This window comes from Gymnodraco acuticeps, unplaced genomic scaffold, assembly GCF_902827175.1.
Source record: "Gymnodraco acuticeps unplaced genomic scaffold, fGymAcu1.1, whole genome shotgun sequence".
In the NCBI taxonomy this organism is placed as follows: domain Eukaryota; kingdom Metazoa; phylum Chordata; class Actinopteri; order Perciformes; family Bathydraconidae; genus Gymnodraco; species Gymnodraco acuticeps.
Window position 1 is genome coordinate 455800 of NW_022990361.1, and position 19016 is coordinate 474815.

General features: G+C 43.9%; 2 protein-coding genes across 8 annotated transcripts in view; one reads left to right on the forward strand and one right to left on the reverse strand.

Moving 5' to 3' along the window:
• Nucleotides 1–7884, forward strand: part of zbtb40 (zinc finger and BTB domain containing 40) — a 33975-nt gene extending 26091 nt beyond the window's left edge. For all 5 annotated transcript variants that reach the window (XM_034224194.1, XM_034224196.1, XM_034224195.1 and 2 more), the window contains 4 exons: nt 3378–3592; nt 5156–5312; nt 6012–6256; nt 7216–7884. In XM_034224194.1, coding sequence (XP_034080085.1) covers nt 3378–3592; nt 5156–5312; nt 6012–6256; nt 7216–7374 — 776 coding nt within the window. In that variant the 3' untranslated portion in view covers nt 7375–7884. The remainder of the gene's footprint in view (nt 1–3377; nt 3593–5155; nt 5313–6011; nt 6257–7215) is intronic.
• LOC117551352 (cytochrome b561 domain-containing protein 1) lies at nt 7879–14302 on the reverse strand. Of its 3 annotated transcripts, XR_004569775.1 has the most exons (4): nt 12018–14302; nt 11492–11529; nt 8324–10555; nt 7879–8206 (listed from the first exon to the last, which is right to left on the reverse strand). XR_004569775.1 is itself a non-coding variant. In XM_034224200.1 (3 exons), exons 2-3 carry the CDS (start codon nt 11501–11503, stop codon nt 10049–10051), a joined length of 519 nt encoding a protein of 172 aa, XP_034080091.1. In that variant the 5' UTR covers nt 11504–11529; nt 12288–14302; the 3' UTR covers nt 7879–10048. The 3 variants fall into 3 exon arrangements, 2 of the variants coding, with proteins under 2 accessions (XP_034080091.1, XP_034080090.1); XM_034224200.1 differs by having other exon boundaries at nt 7879–10555; nt 12288–14302; XM_034224199.1 differs by having other exon boundaries at nt 7879–10555.
• Between the last annotated feature and the right edge of the window lie 4714 nt (nt 14303–19016).

The following is a 19016-nucleotide window of genomic DNA, read 5'->3' on the forward strand; positions in this document are numbered from 1 at the left end:
AGTGTGGCAAAGGTTACAGCCAGGCCAGCGGACTCACAGTGCATCTGCACACCTTCCACAGTGAGAACACACACTCTCACGCACTGAGCAAAACACTGCAGTAAATATAAATGAATGATCATCTTTGATAGTTTCCTTAGAGAGAACGAGAACGAACTCTCTGAGTGTTTAGATCAGGGGGTGTCAAACCAAATGTAATCGCGGGCCACATTCTAATTATGGTTGCACTCAAAGGGCCGGTGGTAACTTTAAGACTATATAAATATACATAGATAAATATACATAATAAATATAAATAATGTATAATTTTTAGGGCTGTCAAGTTAACGCGTTAATAACGCATTAACGCAAAAAAAAATTAAAGCCACTAATTATTTTAACGCGATTAACGCATGTGTATTTTTTTTCCTCGGCCGCCCCGTAGTTTCAGAGCGCATCGAGTTTAAAATACCGTCTACAAGCTGATGCTGACAGCCCCGCTCCTGCCGCCCGCTTGTGGCAGACCACACTTCCACGCTCACCGGCAGGCACCGACTGGCTGTTGGGAGGACCGGGAGGGTGTGTGTATGTGTGGCCCGAGCGAGCGAGAGACCATACGCGCATTGTTGTTGTTAGCATCAGGTGCTAGCTAGCTGCGCTAACAGATATAAGGAGCTGCTTAAATGAAAACAGAGGAGCGACATTTCGCCGACAACTGCGCCGAGCACTTGACTTTATGCAGGAAGCCAGACAGTGGGACATTGTACGAGAAGTCAGCACACTCAGCACGGATAGTGCGCAACATGATTGCAGCGTCCAGGCAGCTCCCGTTCGAGCATATGCCTTGAGTTGCACACACACACACACACACACACACACACACACACACACACACACACACACACACACACACACACACACAATGATAATAAACATTAGCATAAAGCATATTTGTCCACTCATATGTTGATAAGACTATTAAAAACTTGAAAAATATTCCTCTAAGGTCAATTTAAAACAGATAAAAAATGTGCGATTAATTTGCGATTAACTATTTTAATCGACTGACAGCCCTAATCATTTTACAATATTTCCTCTGCATTGGATTATTATCGGATAGGGTAATAACTTCATAATTAACTACGTCTGAAAGCAGAAGTCTAGGGCAAATCATTGCAAGTCTCTTCATTGCGCATGTCACAAAATGAGATGCATTGTGGGACATGTAGTTTATGGGAAACGTTCTCCTGTAAAGCGGCACGTAACATTATAATAAACTTATTATATTCTTTGCAAGCTCTTGTGGGGCCACATACAATGAAGTGGGGGGCCGGATTTGGCCCCCGGGCCTTGAGTTTGACACCCCTGGTTTAGATAGTTAACTTTAGTCTAAGTTATCTCGGTGGGTCTCAAACGGTTTGGTCACAAATTATTCAAAAGATTATCTCCACGGCACACTTTCATATGATCATTATAGTTGAAAAAATAAGAGAATAAAGGAAAACAGTTATGAAATCTACTACAGTTGCAAGAATGTGAACCCTTTGGAATGACCTGGATTTCTGCATAAGTTGGTCATAAAATGTGTTCTGATCTTCATCGAAGTCACAACAATAGACAAACACAGTCTGCTTAAACTAATACCACACAAACAATTATATGTTCATGTTTTTATTGAACACACCGTGTAAACATTCACAGTGCAGGGTGGAAAAAGTATGTGAACCCCGAGGCTAAAGACTTCTTCAAGAGCTAATTGGAGTCAGGAGTCAGCCAACCTAGAGTCCAATCAATGAGACGAGTTTGGAGGTGTTGGTTAAAGCTGCCCTGCCCTATAAAAAATACACACTAGTTTTGAATGTGCTATTGTTAAGAAGCATTGCCAGATGTGAACCATGCCTCGCACAAAAGAGCTCTCAGAAGACCTACGATTAAGAATGGTTGACTTGCATAAAGCTGGAAAGGGTTACAAACGTATCTCTAAAAGCCTTGATGTTCATCAGTCCAGACACATTGTCTATACATGGAGAAAGTTCAGCACTGTTGCTACTCTCCCTAGGAGTGGCCGTCCTGTAAAGATGACTGCAAGAGCACAGCGCAGAATGCTCAATGAGGTGAAGAAGAATCCTAGAGTGTCAGCTAGAGACTTAAAGAAATCTCTGGCACATGCTAACATCTCTGTTGAGGAATCTACGATACGTAAAACACTGAACAAGAATGGAGTTCATGGGAGGACACCACGGAGGACACCACGGAGGACACCACGGAGGAAGCCACTGCTGTCCAGAAAAAACATTGCTGCACGTTTGAAGTTTGCAAAAGAGCACCTGGATGTTCCACAGCTCTACTGGCTAAATATTCTGTGGACAGATGAAACCAAAGTTGAGTTGTTTGGAAGGAACACACAACGCTATGTGTGGAGAATCCAAAGGGTTCACATACTTTTTCTTGCAACTGTATATGGCAGTAAAACAAGAATACAGTTTGAAAGGGGAGTGATTTGTAAAATATCCATAAAGAAAAAGAAAATCTGTTTACAGTTGTGTTTCATATGGGTGTTCCCGCCTGGAACACCACCACTAGTGTGCCCTTGAGTAAGGCCCTTAGTACTCCAGAGAGAATGTCCCTCTAGTTGGTAATTGTAAGTCGCTTTGGATAAAAGCATCAGCTAAAATGAAATGTAATGTGATGTATTGAGATGTATCCATAGATCTCTCCATGTTGCTCTCAAAGTGCACCAGATTGATGCTTTTAACTTCAATATTTAAAAAACAAATCTTCCCGGGGGAGCATCCCCCCGGACCCCCCTAGAGGAGGTGAGGTCCGCCCCCCACTCATAAAAAATAGCACTTTACCCCTGCCTATATGCCATGAGCTGATTATCGAGCGTTCGTTGTAACAGTCGCGGGTGTACTGTGTGTGCGTGTGGGGAGTGTTGCAGTAGAACATTCCACTGTAGTGCCGTGGCCGCCGCCACTGTGGGCTAACCCTGAATGTTTTCAGGTCCAGGACGCCCCTGGTCATCACGCCCAACATTAGCCGCCTTTAGCTTAGCAGTGATGAAGCACAGCCATGTGTGATGTAGTTTGTTTATAGCCTAACGTTAGCTTTTTACTGCCGATTTTATTTACACTTTACACAAAAAACACAAAAGTGGTTCATATGTGGAGATTGTCCTTAGTGTGTGAGTATCATTAACGTGTTTTCTGCAACATTCTATAATCCAATGAGGAAATCACATTGCTCGATGGTGCACTTGCGAAGTCCGGGTCGGCCCACAAAAAAACGTCATCACTGCACCGCTCTGGAGTTACACATTTGCAGAAAAAAGAATTTACCGAATGCAATCACTTGTTGAATACTATAATGTATTAACTATGATCTGCTCCCCCCGTCAGATCTGTTGGAACCTCATGACTGTCAGAAGTGCTGCCTCAGCTTCTCCTCCCTGGAGGAGCACCGGCAGCACATCCACGAGCTCCACCCCAAGGAGTTCCACAAGTGCCCCACATGCGACAAGGTGTTCACCAGCGCCGCCCTGCTGGACAAACACAAGGGCACACACACAGGAAGCAAGCCCTTCAGCTGCGAGCTCTGCAACAAGTCCTACCAGGTCTGAGGTCATGTCTTTAACCCTTCTCTTGCGTTTCGGGTCTAATCTGACTGATTTAGTTTTTGATCATAAATATTGTATTTTTCATTCAATTGCCTCGAGACCTTATGTTATCCTCCACACTAGGCCTCTGAACATATACACTTGATGGTCACCACTTGCATTGATTTTTTAGTGATTTATTCAACAGTGAAACACCCTTGATGTTTTCGGTCAGATTTGACCGCCATAGGAAATGAATGGGTATGAGTGTATTATGTTCATCTTGCAGATGGAAAACATCTACACACACACACACACACACACACACACACACACACACACACACACACACACACACACACACACTCACACTCACACCACACACTCACACTCACACACACTCACATACACTACATACACATGCACACCCACTTCTTGTGCTTATGTCCCCCCACACCTTCCAGACAAAACAAGTGACTCTAAGTTATGGGAACCTCTCACTTTCTCGCGCTGTATGATGCAATGTATTATACCTTCTCACAGGTGCAAGCTCTGTGCCCCTCGAGAAAGAAAAACCTCTCACCTTCTCGCGCTAAATGCCCCTCCCTTACTGTCTCTCATGCAGTTATATTTGTGCCTTGCTCCCATTTGACTCAGTGACACAATGAGTAGGCGACCGATTAGGCGATTTTCTGTCTAAAGTATTAGCATCTAAATATAGTGAAAGTACCAATAGTAAAAGTAGTCGTTGTGCAGATTGGTCCATTTCAGAATAATATATATGATGTGTTTTTTAATGATTGATCATGAAAGTGTTCTCAAAGCTGGTAAAGGTGCAACTAGTCTGAATGACTTTGCACACAGGTGAGCAGACTGTAAGCAGCTCGAGTCATTTCTCCAGACTCGGTGTTTGCAAAAGAATATGGGAATATTTAGAGATGAAAGTCTGTTGGAAAAAAAATTCCGTTCAAATATATTTTCAATACCTTCACTTGCATAGTTTGTGCAAACAATTAAACCATAGTAGCGTTGTTATTTATATTGATAAGCTAATAGTTTCAACAGAAATGTTTATTTCCAAAGGTTACATGACATTATATTTTAATGTCCCACATAGTAGGCTACAGACACACTCTTTGTCCCAAATGTGACTTAGTCAGCCTATTGGTTATTGCCTGCATCAAAATGTTTACATCCTGTAGGGAGAGTAGGGCTGCTCGATTATAGCAAAAATCATAATCACGATTATTTTGCTCAATAATTGATATCACAATTATTAAAAACGATTATCCATTTACTTTGAAAACATCCATTTAGAGAAAAAAAACGTTTGAACAGTTGGTTTTTAACAGTTGATTACCCTGAACTTTAAGTATAATTCAACTGAAAACACAATAAAAAATGTTTTACTTTTTGTTTTTTCAATAAAAAAGAATGATCGTTTTATTTCGATTACGTTGTTTTCGTAATCGTTGCAAGCCAAAATCATAATCGAGATTAAAATGTGATTAATCGCACAGCCCTAATGGAGAGCATGGTGTCCTGTGTATTTAATGTATGTGTCCTTCTCGGTTTCCGTAGCAACTGTCAGGCCTCTGGTACCACAACAGGACCAACCACCCTGACATGTTTGCTAACCACACCCGGCAGCTCAAGACTCTGTGCCAGTGTGACGTCTGCTTCAAGTTCTTCCCCAGCGCTGCCAGTGTGGCCAAACACCAGGCAGCAGAGCACCAGGGTGAGCACACACACACACACGCACGCACGCACGCACGCACGCACACACACACACACACACACACACACACACTAACATCATACCTTTAGCTGTTGGTGGAAATCCATTGATCAGACTTGTTTAGCCTGATACAGATCCTTGATCCAATATGATGAATGAATTACATTAACATGATTCAAGTTTCCCCAATTTGAATTTCGTGTGTCTGTGTGTCATGTGTAGGTGGAAAGAAAAAGGTTTGATTCTTAAAATGATCTTCAGTTTTTGTATTATTCTCAGTTTGATCCTGGTGTAGTTGTTGGAGCACAGCATGGTCTCAGACCACATGGGGTTTCTACTTACTGCCAGCTGTGCAGATTCTCCTCACTATGGATCCATCGTCCTGCTCTAACTGGATGGAAGACAGCACATCACGTGTTGTTTAGCGGCTAACAGCAGCTCCTTGTCTCCTCTCCTCCCTGACCCCGTGTTCTCCTCCCTGACCCCGTGTTCTCCTCCCTGACCCCGTGTTCTCCTCCCTGACCCCGTGTTCTCCTCCCTGACCCCGTGTTCTCCCCCCTGACCCCGTGTTCTCCCCCCTGACCCCGTGTTCTCCTTCCTGACCCCGTGTTCTCCCCCCTGACCCCGTGTTCTCCCCCCTGACCCCGTGTTCTCCCCCCTGACCCTGTGTTCTCCTCCCTGACCCTATGTTCTCCTCAGGCTCCACGGCTGCAGCGCTCACCTGTCCCTACTGCCCTGCTGTGCTGGGGGGGGAGGAGGAGCTGCAGGAGCACCTCAGCAGCCAGCACTTGGAGGCCTCCAGCTGCCCCTTCTGCTCCCTGCTCTGCTGCTCCCAGCTGGAGCTGCAGGAGCACCTGCTCTCCTGCCACATGGAGGCTCAGGAGGAGCAGGGGGGGGGGGAGGAGCAGGGGGGGGAGGAGGAGCAGGAGTCCAGCTCCCACACTGTAAGCATCATTACATCAACAAAAGGACTTTTGAATATCAGGTCATGAGTTAAGTCATTTATAGATAGGGTTGGGAACCGAAACTCGGTTCCAGATGAGAACCGATAAGAAAATGCCGGGTACCGGGTAGCCATACAAAATACACAATTTCGGTTCTGCTTAACGGTTCCTAAACGCGATAGACCCTGTATTCCACTGGGTCCGTCTGCGCCGCGGTGACCCGGTGGAATACAGGGTAAGGGCGGACTGGCCATCTGTGTGTTCTGGAGAATCACAGAACGGTCGGTCGGCTCGGTTCGCTGACGGCCGGCTTGGTTCGCTGACGGCCGGAACCACCCTTAATTTTTTTAAACGGCATCATGTAAGTTGCGCTGACAGGCGACAGAGGTCCACAGTTGCCCCGCAGCGAGGCTCCCCCGCCCTCCCGTAGACAGTTCACGAGCTCAGTCACTTCATAACACCAAAGATGGGTCGCGGTAAACGCTCTGAGGTGAGGCTCCACTACACTAAAAAGAAAAAGACAAGGCACAGTGTGATGCCTGCTAATAGCTTGCCACAGGCATAGCTCAGTTAAAATAAAGCACAGCTATTGTGTAATACATTTGTATTGCATGTATATTTTTTATTTGTAAAAATGTCAGTTAAAGCTTAAAAGAATAAAGATATTTTTGAGGTCTAAACGTTTGACCTCTTTTACAATTTTGGAATCGAAACGGGGAATCGATAAGCAGAACCGGAATCGGAATCGATACATTTCAAACGATACCCATCCCTATTTATAGGTAACAATGTCAAAAATGAGTGGGGTTTTTTGCTTGTTTTACCTAATTATTATACTTTATTATGAATAACGACGACACAGTGCAGAAACAGTGAACGTTTCCACCAACAGAACAGAGCAGCTTCACCCTTTATAAATAAATACAAATCTTGAACATATGACTTCTCTCTCCAATCAGGAGACTGCAGCACATCCAGCAGGAAATGAAGGGGCGGAGTCAGAGGCCCAGCAGGTGTTTGTGGCTCTGGCAGGAGGCGGAGAGGTCAACATGTACGAGCTGCTCAACAGCTCCGTCACCATCATCTGTGAGGACAAGGCGGCAGCTGCGGACTCCTGACCCGACCTCTGACCCCTGGAGGATCAGAGCTATGTCTCAGCTACAACTCACACAACCCAGGCCATGGACTCAGTGTGATGAAGCTTCACGTGTACTCCACCAAAATCTGTTCTGTGGTGCAGCTGTGTGGCCGTTTTCAGACCAGTGATGGTTCCTGACTTTGGAAAAAGTTCTCATTCATTTAAGTCCAGCTCTGCAGACTCCAATCCCTGATGAAGACTTTACGTGTTTGTTTATTGAAGGAGTTTTTTTCTGAGACTAAAACCCACTGTGTGTGTGTTCCTTTCATTGCTCTCCAACATCACTCTTTCATCTGTGGTTCTCTGACAAGTTGTACTGAAGTCTTTCAAAACGTTTCACAAATGTAGTTTTATTTAAAAAAAAAAGTTTCCTCTCAAATATCTGGTTGCTTTTTAGTATCGAGCCAACAGGAAATAGTGTGTTAGTTGATGACAGCTCCTCGGACGTGCACTTTTTCTCATTTAAAATAAAATACAATACCAATTCAAATGTAGTTCTGTGTTTATTACAGATAGTGCTGAAAGGGACTGGAGAAATAACTTCCACTGTGATCTCCTCATACAGCACAGCCCATACTCTGTATGTAGAGTGAGTTGTTCTCAGTAGCATCTCAAAAGTAAAGTAACAACATTCTCACTATTTGGATTTGAACGCCTCTTTTTCATCAAGGAAACATCATTATTGCAGAACATGATCATCAAACTGATTCAAACATGGCAACAAACCCAGCAAAGAAGAGCGGCCGGTTAAACCCAGTCTGGAGATGAAAAGGTGGAGCATTTCCTGGTTCCAGACCCTTTCCTGGCGTTACCTATACAGTCTATGAGCGTTAAAGAACCATTATATGTTGAATTATCTTCCATTATTATTTTTAATTACACACACATTCCATGACCATCAAATGGTATTATGTCCAAAAAGTATTTACATAAGCTGCCTGTGTGTGCTGCAGTACATCCAAAAGGTCTTAGTGCATCAGGTTTACAAAGCAGGGCTCTGGCTGAGTGCTGGATACATCCTTTTGCTGTGAAAAACCTCCTGCTTGGACTTTGATATGCCCTGAATACAGCCTGTCAGGCAGTCTCTGCTGCGTGCTGTGTGGCCTTCTCAGCTAGTTCTGTAGACAGTATCAAACAATTAGTTTGATGGTTCAGCCTCCCTCAGAGAGAAGCCAGTTTGGGGAGACCAACTTTTCATTGATTAGCCCTTAGAAACTGGACTCGAATTGGAGGGTAAAGTGCATTGATTGCATGTTCTACCAATTTAAATACTTTACAGAGATATTGAGAAAGACAGAACTTTGAGCACGGGTGAAATATGATGGGAGGTTTTCATTTGCATTCAATTCCTGGATTGTGTGTGCCTTGGGCCTTGTTTGAGAACGCAACACATAAGAGGGGTCACTATTGAGTGAACTCTATTGTACACCTATTGACTACAAAAGCAAACATAACACAACATCAAAAGTAGCACATCAGAGGTGATGCATGTAGTTTTACACATATAATTATCAAAGCAAGCAACTTAATAATAAATGAGGACTCTGAGGACACCAGTGATAACACTAAAGCAAATGTTCATATCCCACATGTTTACTGTTTTCCTCTATAAGAAAGTCATTAGCTCAAAGCGCCCGCCTCCACCAATACGTGATATTCTATAGCATCATTCATGACTCTACATGATGGTGGCCATGCTCTATTAAAGCTGCATTGGTTGGTTTGTGTGGCCACGGAGGAACAGAAGCCCTCCTGCTTATTTGCACATTCTGCAGACACTGAGCAACGTTAGCATTTATGTAGTGGTGTTAGTGTCCACATGCTGAACCTCAGTCCAGTATCTGCTCCCCTCAGCTATGTTTGGGCTCCTTATTTAAATATCCAAACATATTACTGACTGATGGAACTTGCTTTAAATGTGGCTAATTTAAGCAGCCAAGACAGACAAATGTATCACAAAGAATACATATATAGAATTTGCATGCTGGTCTCAAATCATCCACAGCACCTTCATCATTTTCACTGCATACGGAGTGCAAATATTCCTCTGCAGATGTGTCAGGACCACCACGACCTGCTGGGTCTTCATACATGTGTTCTACGTAGCGCATGGTTACCCACACTGTGCATAGTGCCACTCCTTCTGTCCTCAGCAGGACTCTGAGCTTGAAGGCCTTTCGTTCTCTTGCTGGAGTTAGTGAGTCAGGAGGTATCAGAGTTCATATATGAGCAAACAACCTGGTAATGCATACCGTCCAATTTCTGCCCAAAATGTATATTCTGTACTTCTTTCAATTCATTCATTTATCAAATGGAATCACACTAAAGAACAGCCTGCTGCAACCCGCTGGTCTTTGCACTTGGTATAAGAAACTAGAACTGTTAGAATAATTTCAGCATTCATTTGCAGAGAAATTAGAAAACACAAATGAATTGTTTAATTTAAGGGTGAAAGTGTTCTTCAGTAACTAACAGCGATTTAGCACAGTAAATCTAAAGTTCTCTACAGACAGCGGCGCTGTAAGACAGGCATGTTTTTATGCTGTGTACTTGTTTAACTTCCAAAGGCTGCTTTAGCTCCTGCTCCGGTCTGATCGAGTACAAGGTCAATCCAACATGGCCCCAGAGGGATTGAGGGGGATCTCCTGTGCTTCCTAGCTGGTGACCTTCTTGCGTGGCAGGTAGGCGTTAGTGATCTGGTTCATCACCACCAGGGCAGGGAAGAGGGGCAGCAGGAGGAAGGCCCACCAGGCGAGGCCTTTCACCGTGGCCTGGAACCAGTCAGAAAACATGGCCGACACCACGGTGACGGTGGCCAGCAGGTAGACCACCAGGCCGCAGGTGGCGTGGTACAGCTTCAGCCTCAGCGGGGGGGAGGACAGGCGCAGCAGCTTAGGGAAGAGGAGGCCGACCCCGCAGGCCGCCTGCAGCGCAGTCGCAGCCAGAGTGCAGACCCCCAGCACGCTGTGCCAGGTCAGCAGGTGGGGGAGCTCCGACACGTTCTTACTGGCCACCATGAAGCCCAGGCCGGTGGCCGCGGCTATCAGGACCAGAGCCTGGCAGAACCAGTGCAGACGGACTTTACCTTTCCGGGACACGAAGCAGAAGGGGGATCCTTCAGCCGAGAAGAGGAGGACGCCTTCAGTCATACACAGGCAGTACTGCAGGGGGGGGGGCGGACACACATGTTATTGAGGGTGTGTAGAAAGACAAGGTGTTGGAAAAGAAAAGGACGAGCTGGAGGCCCAGATGAGTTATTTTATAAAACCAGGACTCATCCTGTGCATTACGCTGACATATTAAAGAAAGAAAAGAGTTTTAGCTACAATTTGTTTACGGTTGTTTGTGGATACTTTGGCTAATATTTAGGTTTATCTAATGAATAGATCTGTTTATGACAACTTGGGTCTTGTTTTTTGCCATCATTGCTATTGGTTGAGATAACACTTTATTAACCAAAGTTATTAATGATCTGGGAACACAGAGACGTTGCTGTTAAAGAATGTGACAGTGCAGACCACTATGTCACATATACATATCCTTCTTCTGCCTGTGCTCTGAAATCATGTCTGTGGAAGAAAAGCTCCCATCGCTGACAGGTGTGTTTCTGTAGAGGCAGGATGTTTATACAGGAAGTGATCATGGCTGACACTGGTGGTGATGCACCATCCCGCTCTTCCTCCATTAACCATGACAGAGAAGCCTAACATCCCGCTGTTAGCTGACATATTCCAGGTGAGCTTGTAACACAATATCTGAGGCAGTGATGCAACACCGAGCTTTGTAAAGCTTTCCCTCCATCTATTATTCACCGTGGAAAGAGACCGGAGACATCCATGTTATCAGATGTACACACTAATGAAAGACCTGCCTGCAGTCGTATGGAAAACACTGAAGAATTAACATTCCAACTGATAATTCATCGACATAACAAAATGCCATCAATACGTACTGATGCTTCAAATAAAAGGCACCAACTCATGTCAGTAATGGTTGCTTCTTCTCTGATGGTAACAATATGTTCTTCTTGTATGTATGTGTTGTGATGAATGTGTGCGCTTGAGAGAGAGAGAAGATGAAGTCAGGTGCAAACTTACTGCGACAGACATACACACAGGATGCCAAGAGAACAGACCTGAAACAGAGGAGCAGAATCACCTTACAGTTCAAAAGTACCCAAAAGAACATTTCAGATGTCTGGAGGCTGAAAGCTCTGTAAGGACGAGGCTCAAATACATGTATTTATATTCATTTGAACGATTTAATGTTATAGGCTACTGTTTGATACTAGTTTAATGTTCTAACGGCAACCACTTTGCAGATTTATAATGTCTCTAGTATGTAATATTGTTAGTACTATATTGTTGTTTTATAGAGTATTCTACTTTGTATTGTGTATATGTTCTACTGTGCATGCTTTAGATACTCCTTTAGATATCCATCTTTCTACCTTTGCAATGTATGTAGGCTATTTGCTGTTTATTTGCATTACATTTTAACTCATGTGCAATTCCTTGTTATTATGTGACAAAACAATTTTCCATTTTGGGATCAATGAAGAATATAATCCAATGCCCAAATGTAGGCTATAACAGAGTGCAGTTTGGTCCTGTCTCCACTCACTGGTCCCGGGCCTGGACAGCAGGCAGATGGAGAGGGTCAGGCCCAGGCCGGTGACATGAGCCGTGATCACCGCCGCCCTGCGCAGCCACACATACAGCCAGAAGTCCCGCATCCCCAGCCCCTCTCCCACCGGGCTGTACTCCACATCGGACGGCATGCCGCTGAGCTCCTGCCCGGCTACCTGCCCACTGCTGCCGCGGAGAGAACCGCGCGGAAACTGAATGACACGGCGCGTGAGCTGCAGGAACACTGCACGAGCTCCATACTCACTTTAGAGTTAAGAAGGATGAACGGGGCAGCAGAGAGGAACACAGCGAGGTCAAGATACACACGGCACTTAGCACTTCCGGTATGTCGTTTTTCAAAGTCCGTGTCCAGGTAAATGATGCGGTTATAACAATCTTCCAATCGGCATTATCCTATGACTCCGATATATTCAGTCACGCGCACACTGCATATGGGACCTCTGGCTCGCGGTGTAAATAAAGAGCTGCTCTGTCGCAATCTCTTTGTGAATGAAGTGCACATTAGTTTCTGCGGTCCAGTAGCACCAGTTACGGCCTGCTGGTGAGTTCTTCCTCTCTCCCGTGCACCCTCTTCTGAAAGTCCGCCCGTGTGATGAAGGCGCGGACTGAAGACTGGAACCTCCGACTCTCAGTGCTGATCATATATATCTATGGTGCTGCTGATGGCCCGCAGTCAGGATCAAGATGGTGTTATTGCTTTCACTTCCTGGTTTGCATCTTCGCCGAAGAGTAGACGGGGTTGAGATGACTCCCTCCCATATTCACTTTGTCAATGTTGGCTGGTCCTTCTGTGTTCAATCAGCTGGCGACCACAGTGCTGGAAACTGCCCGTACTGCTACGTGAGGGTCTCTCAACTATTTTCAACATGGACAAGATTTTAAGTTTGATCTAAAGATATAATGTAATACAGTATTAAGGACAATGAAAAAATGGCACTCATTCATTTTCCTTGTGAAACTGACAAACTTTTTTGTAATGTTCTATTGTTTTATAACTCTATTGTCTATGACTTAAACTGTATTTCATCTCTATGGTTAAGTAATAATATATAATGTTTCAGTTGCCTTGACAACATTGATGTTTAACATATTCCTATAGTGCAATGGTTTCTGTATTTTAATGTTCATCATTCTAACCCTAACATGCAGCTCTATCAATGTCAATTTGTATTTTCCCCATCTTTATTAAAATGACAATTATCAAACCATGGATTCAAATACTCCAAGCTCTCTTGTACCCTGAAGAGTGTTTCTAAGTTCGACTAGGGATTAAAAAATGATCAGTTACCCTATGTCATGCTGAATTTGAGAGTAGACTGAATTGAAACAATGCCCAAGACATTTCCATCGATGTGAGCATCACGTAAATGAAATGCAAACAGAACAAGCAGACACAGAACATTAGTGGGATACTGCCATACTCTTAATAATGAGAACATGTCAAGTTTAAGAGAACGATAATTACCACCTCAGTTTATGACTGCCCCAACCAGTCAAGTAGCCATTTCTTTCACATGGACATGTCTATCCTGACTCATGTTATTCTGTATTTAGCAAAGAATTTGAAGGAAATAAATAATGTGTTATTGTATTTTTTCTAGATGAAATGTATCAATGTATTTCCATGTATGATTGGGAATCATTTGCAGGGAGAAATAGGCCTTCCACACTTTGAGACTTGTTTACAGAGAAGTACAGAGCACTGAGATGTTCATCACATGGAGCAACCAGAAGTATCTGAAGCTCGGTGTTGCTGCCGAGTGGTGTTATACAGTATGGTTCAAATTCATTTGCCTTTTAAATCTATTTAATCTTGGTTTATTGTGAGAAGTTAAGTGACAAAAAACAAACAACAAATTCCTTCCTTGTGTTCACATGCTTGGCAAATAAAGCTGATTATGATAGAACACAAAGTGTAACCCTGACACTCCAGTGTTTAAATGATGATGTTGCTTCAAGTTGTGAACGGTGGAGGCTCCACACACATCTTCCACTCTGCAGCTCAGATTCAGGTCTTAAACATCAGTGCTGCTCGAGGTGGGAGTATCTGAAATGTGCTCACCATCTCGCCTTCTATACCTGAAATATTTGTGCATTACATTGTGAGGTCACATTAGAGGTTTTCCTTTTAGATATAAAATGTATTCACTTCATAACGTATCCTTGCACCTATTATGCAAAATCCACTTCTCCATGTCTCTTCTACATCAACATGTGTCCCCTCTTCTCCATGTCTCTTCTACATCAACACGTGTCCCCTCTTCTTCATGTCTCTTCTACAATCAACATGTGTCCCTCTTCTTCATGTCTCTTCTACATCAAACATGTGTCCCCTCTTCTCCATGTCTCTTCTACAATCAACATGTGTCCCCTCTTCTCATGTCTCTTCTACATCAACACTGTGTCCCCTCTTCTTCATGTTCTCTTCTACATCAACATGTGTCCCCTCTTTTCATGTCTCTTCTACATCAACATGTGTCCCCTCTTCTCCATGTCTCTTCTACATCAACACGTGTCCCCTCTTCTTCATGTCTCTTCTACATCAACATGTGTCCCCTCTTCTTCATGTCTCTTCTACATCAACATGTGTCCCCTCTTCTTCATGTCTCTTCTACATCAACATGTGTCCCCTTCATGTCTCTTCTACATCAACACGTGTCCCCTCTTCTTCATGTCTCTTCTACATCAACATGTGTCCCCTCTTTCCATGTCTCTTCTACATCAAACATGTGTCCCCTCTTCTTCATGTCTCTTCTACATCAACATGTGTCCCCTCTTCTTCATGTCTCTTCTACATCAACATGTGTCCCCTCTTCTCCATGTCTCTTCTACATCAACATGTGTCCCCTCTTCTTCATGTCTCTTCTACATCAACATGTGTCCCCTCTTCTTCATGTCTCTTCTACATCAACATGTGTCCCCATCTTCTTCATGTCTCTTCTACATCAACATGTGTCCCCTCTTCTTCATGTCTCTTCTACATCAACATGTGTCCCCTCTTCTTCATGTCTCTTCTACATCAACATGTGTCCCCTCTTCTTCATGTCTCTCTTCTACATCAACATGTGTCCCCTCTTCCTCATGTCTCTTCTACATCAACAGTGTCCCCTCTTCTTCATGTCTCTTCTACATCAACATGTGTCCCCTCTTCTTCATGTCTCTTCTACATCAACACGTGTCCCCTCTTCTTCATGTCTCTTCTACATCAATATGTGTCCCCTCTTCTTCATGTCTCTTCTACATCAACATGTGTCCCCTCTTCTTCATGTCTCTTCTACATCAACATGTGTCCCCTCTTCCTCATGTCTCTTCTACATCAACATGTGTCCCCTCTTCTTCATGTCTCTTCTACATCAACATGTGTCCCCTCTTCTTCATGTCTCTTCTACATCAACATGTGTCCCCTCTTCTTCATGTCTCTTCTACATCAACATGTGTCCCCTCTTCTTCATGTCTCTTCTACATCAACATGTGTCCCCTCTTCTTCATGTCTCTTCTACATCAACATGTGTCCCCTCTTCTTCATGTCTCTTCTACATCAACATGTGTCCCCTCTTCTCATGTCTCTTCTACATCAACATGTGTCCCCTCTTCTCATGTCTCTTCTACATCAACATGTGTCCCCTCTTCTTCATGTCTCTTCTACATCAACATGTGTCCCCTCTTCTTCATGTCTCTTCTACATCAACATGTGTCCCCTCTTCTTCATGCTCTTCTACATCAACATGTGTCCCTCTTCTCATTCTTCTACATCAACATGTGTCCCCTCTTCTTCATGTCTCTTCTACATCAACATGTGTCCCCTCTTCTTCATGTCTCTTCTACATCAACATGTGTCCCCTCTTCTTCATGTCTCTTCTACATCAACATGTGTCCCCTCTTCTCCATGTCTCTTCTACATCAACATGTGTCCCCTCTTCTTCATGTCTCTTCTACATCAACATGTGTCCCCTCTTCTCCATGTCTCTTCTACATCAACACGTGTCCCCTCTTCTTCATGTCTCTTCTACATCAACATGTGTCCCCTCTTCTTCCTGTCTCTTCTACATTCAACATGTGTCCCCTCTTCTTCATGTCTCTTCTACATCAACATGTGTCCCACATCTTCTTCATGTCTCTTCTACATCAACCAGTGTCCCCTCTTCTTCATGTCTCTTCTACATCAACATGTGTCCCCTCTTCTTCATGTCTCTTCTACATCAACATGTGTCCCCTCTTCTTCATGTCTCTTCTACATCAACATGTGTCCCCTCTTCTTCCATGTCTCTTCTACATCAACATGTGTCCCCTCTTCTTCATGTCTCTTCTACATCAACATGTGTCCCCTCTTCCTCATGTCTCTTCTACATCAACATGTGTCCCCTCTTCTTCAGTTATCTTTACATCAACCATGTGTCCCCTCTTTTCATGTCTCTTCTACATCAACATGTGTCCCTCTTCTTCATGTCTCTTCTACATCAACATGTGTCCCTCATCTTCATGTCTCTTCTACATCAACATGTGTCCCCTCTTCTCATGTCTCTTCTACATCAACATGTGTCCCCTCCTCTTCTACATCAACACGTGTCCCCTCTTCTTCATGTCTCTTCTACATCAACATGTGTCCCCTCTTCTTCATGTCTCTTCTACATCAACATGTGTCCCCTCTTCTTCATGTCTCTCTACATCAACATGTGTCCCCTCTTCTTCATGTCTCTTCTACATCAACATGTGTCCCCTCTTCTTCATGTTCTTCTACATCAACATGTGTCCCTCTTCTTCATGTCTCTTCTACATCAACATGTGTCCTCTCTTCCATGTCTCTTCTACATCAACATGTGTCCCCTCTTCTTCATGTCTCTTCTACATCAACATGTGTCCCTCTTCTTCATGTCTCTTCTACATCAACTGGTCCCCTCTTCTTCATGTCTCTTACATCAACATGTGTCCCTCTTCTCATGTCTCTTCTACATCAACATGTGTCCCCTCTTCTTCATGTCTCTCTACATCAACATGTGTCCCCTCTTCTTCATGTCTCTTCTACATCAACATGTGTCCCTCTTCTTCATGTCTCTTCTACATCAACATGTGTCCTCTCTTCTCATGTCTCTTCTACATCAACATGTGTCCCCTCTCTTCTACATCAACATGTGTCCCCTCTTCTTCATGTCTCTTCTACATCAACATGTGTCCCCTCTTCTTCATGTCTCTTCTACATCAACGTGTCCCCTCTTCTTCATGTCTCTCTACATCAACATGTGTCCCCTCTTCTTCATGTCTCTTCTACATCAACATGTGTCCCCTCTTCTCATGTCTCTTCTACATCAACATGTGTCCCCTCTCTTCATGTCTCTTCTACATCAACATGTGTCCCCTCTTCTTCATGTCTCTTCTACATCAAACATGTGTCCCCTCTTCTTCATGTCTCTTCTACATCAACATGTGTCCCCTCTTCTTCATGTCTCTTCTACATCAACATGTGTCCCCTCTTCTCAATGTCTCTTCTACATCAACATGTGTCCCCTCTTCTTCCATGTCTCTTCTACATTCAACATGTGTCCCCTCTTCTTCCATGTCTCTTCTACATCAACATGTGTCCCCTCTTCTTCATGTCTCTTCTACATCAACATGTGTCCCCTCTTCTTCATGTCTCTTCTACATCAACATGTGTCCCCTCTTCTTCAATGTCTCTTCTACATCAACATGTGTCCCCTCTTCTTCATGTCTCTTCTACATCAACATGTGTCCCCTCTTCTTCATGTCTCTTCTACATCAACATGTGTCCCCTCTTCTTCATGTCTCTTCTACATCAACATGTGTCCCCTCTTCTTCATGTCTCTTCTACATCAACATGTGTCCCCTCTTCTTCATGTCTCTTCTACATCAAACTGTGTCCCCTCTTCTTCATGTCTCTTCTACATCAACATGTGTCCCCTCTTCTTCATGTCTCTTCTACATCAACATGTGTCCTCTTCTCATGTCTCTTCTTACATCAACATGTGTCCCCTCTTCTTATTGTCTCTTCTACATCACACATGTGTCCCCCTCTTCTCCATGTCCTCTTCTACATCAACATGTGTCCCTCTTCTTCATGTCTCTTCTACATCAACATGTGTCCCCTCTTCTTCATGTCTCTTCTACATCAACATGTGTCTCCCTCTTTCTTCATGTCTCTTCTACATCAACATGTGTCCCTCTTCTTCATGTCTCTTCTACATCAACATGTGTCCCCCTTCTTCATGTCTCCTTCTAATTCTACATCAACATGTGTCCCCTCTTCTCCTATGTCTCTTCTACATCAACATGTGTCCCCTCTTCTTTCAGTGTCTCTTCTACATCAACATGTGTCCCCTCTTCTTCATGTCTCTTCTACATCAACATGTGTCCCCTCTTCTTCAAGTCTTCTACATCAACATGTGTCCCCTCTTCTTCATGTCTCTTCTACATCAACATGTGGTCCCCTCTTCTTCATGTCTCTTCTACATCAACATGTGTCCCCTCTTCTTCATGTCTCTTCTACATCAACATGTGTCCCCTCTTCTCAATGTCTCTTCTACATCAACATGTGTCCCCCCTCTTCTCCATGCTCTTCTACATCACCATGTGTCCCCTCTTCTTCAAATGTCTCTTCTACATCAACATGTGTCCCTCTTCTTCATTCTCTTCTACATCAACACGTGTCCCCTCTTCTTCATGTCTCTTCTACATCAACATCGTGTCCCCTCTTCTTCATGTCTCTTCTACATCAAACATGTGTCCCCTCTTCTTCATGTCTCTTCTACATCAACATGTGTCCCCTCTTCTTCATGTCTCTTCTACATCAACATGTGTCCCCTCTTCTTCATGTCTCTTCTACATCAACATGTGTCCCCTCTTCTTCATGTCTCTTCTACATCAACATGTGTCCCCTCTTCTTCAATGTCTCTTCTCATCAACATGTGTCCCCTCTCTCATGTCTCTTCTACATCAACATGGTCCCCTCTTCTTCCATGTC

Bases quoted from the DNA above. Each gene is read 5' to 3' on its own strand.
- LOC117551352 (XM_034224199.1), bottom strand. From the start codon at position 12,174: ATGCCGTCCGATGTGGAGTACAGCCCGGTGGGAGAGGGGCTGGGGATG. The intron at 11,530-12,017 runs GTGAGTGGAGAC...CCTCTGTTTCAG, and splicing joins GCTGTCCAGGCCCGGGACCA to GTCTGTTCTCTTGGCATCCT. The intron at 10,556-11,491 runs GTAAGTTTGCAC...CCCCCCCTGCAG, and splicing joins CTGTGTGTATGTCTGTCGCA to TACTGCCTGTGTATGACTGA.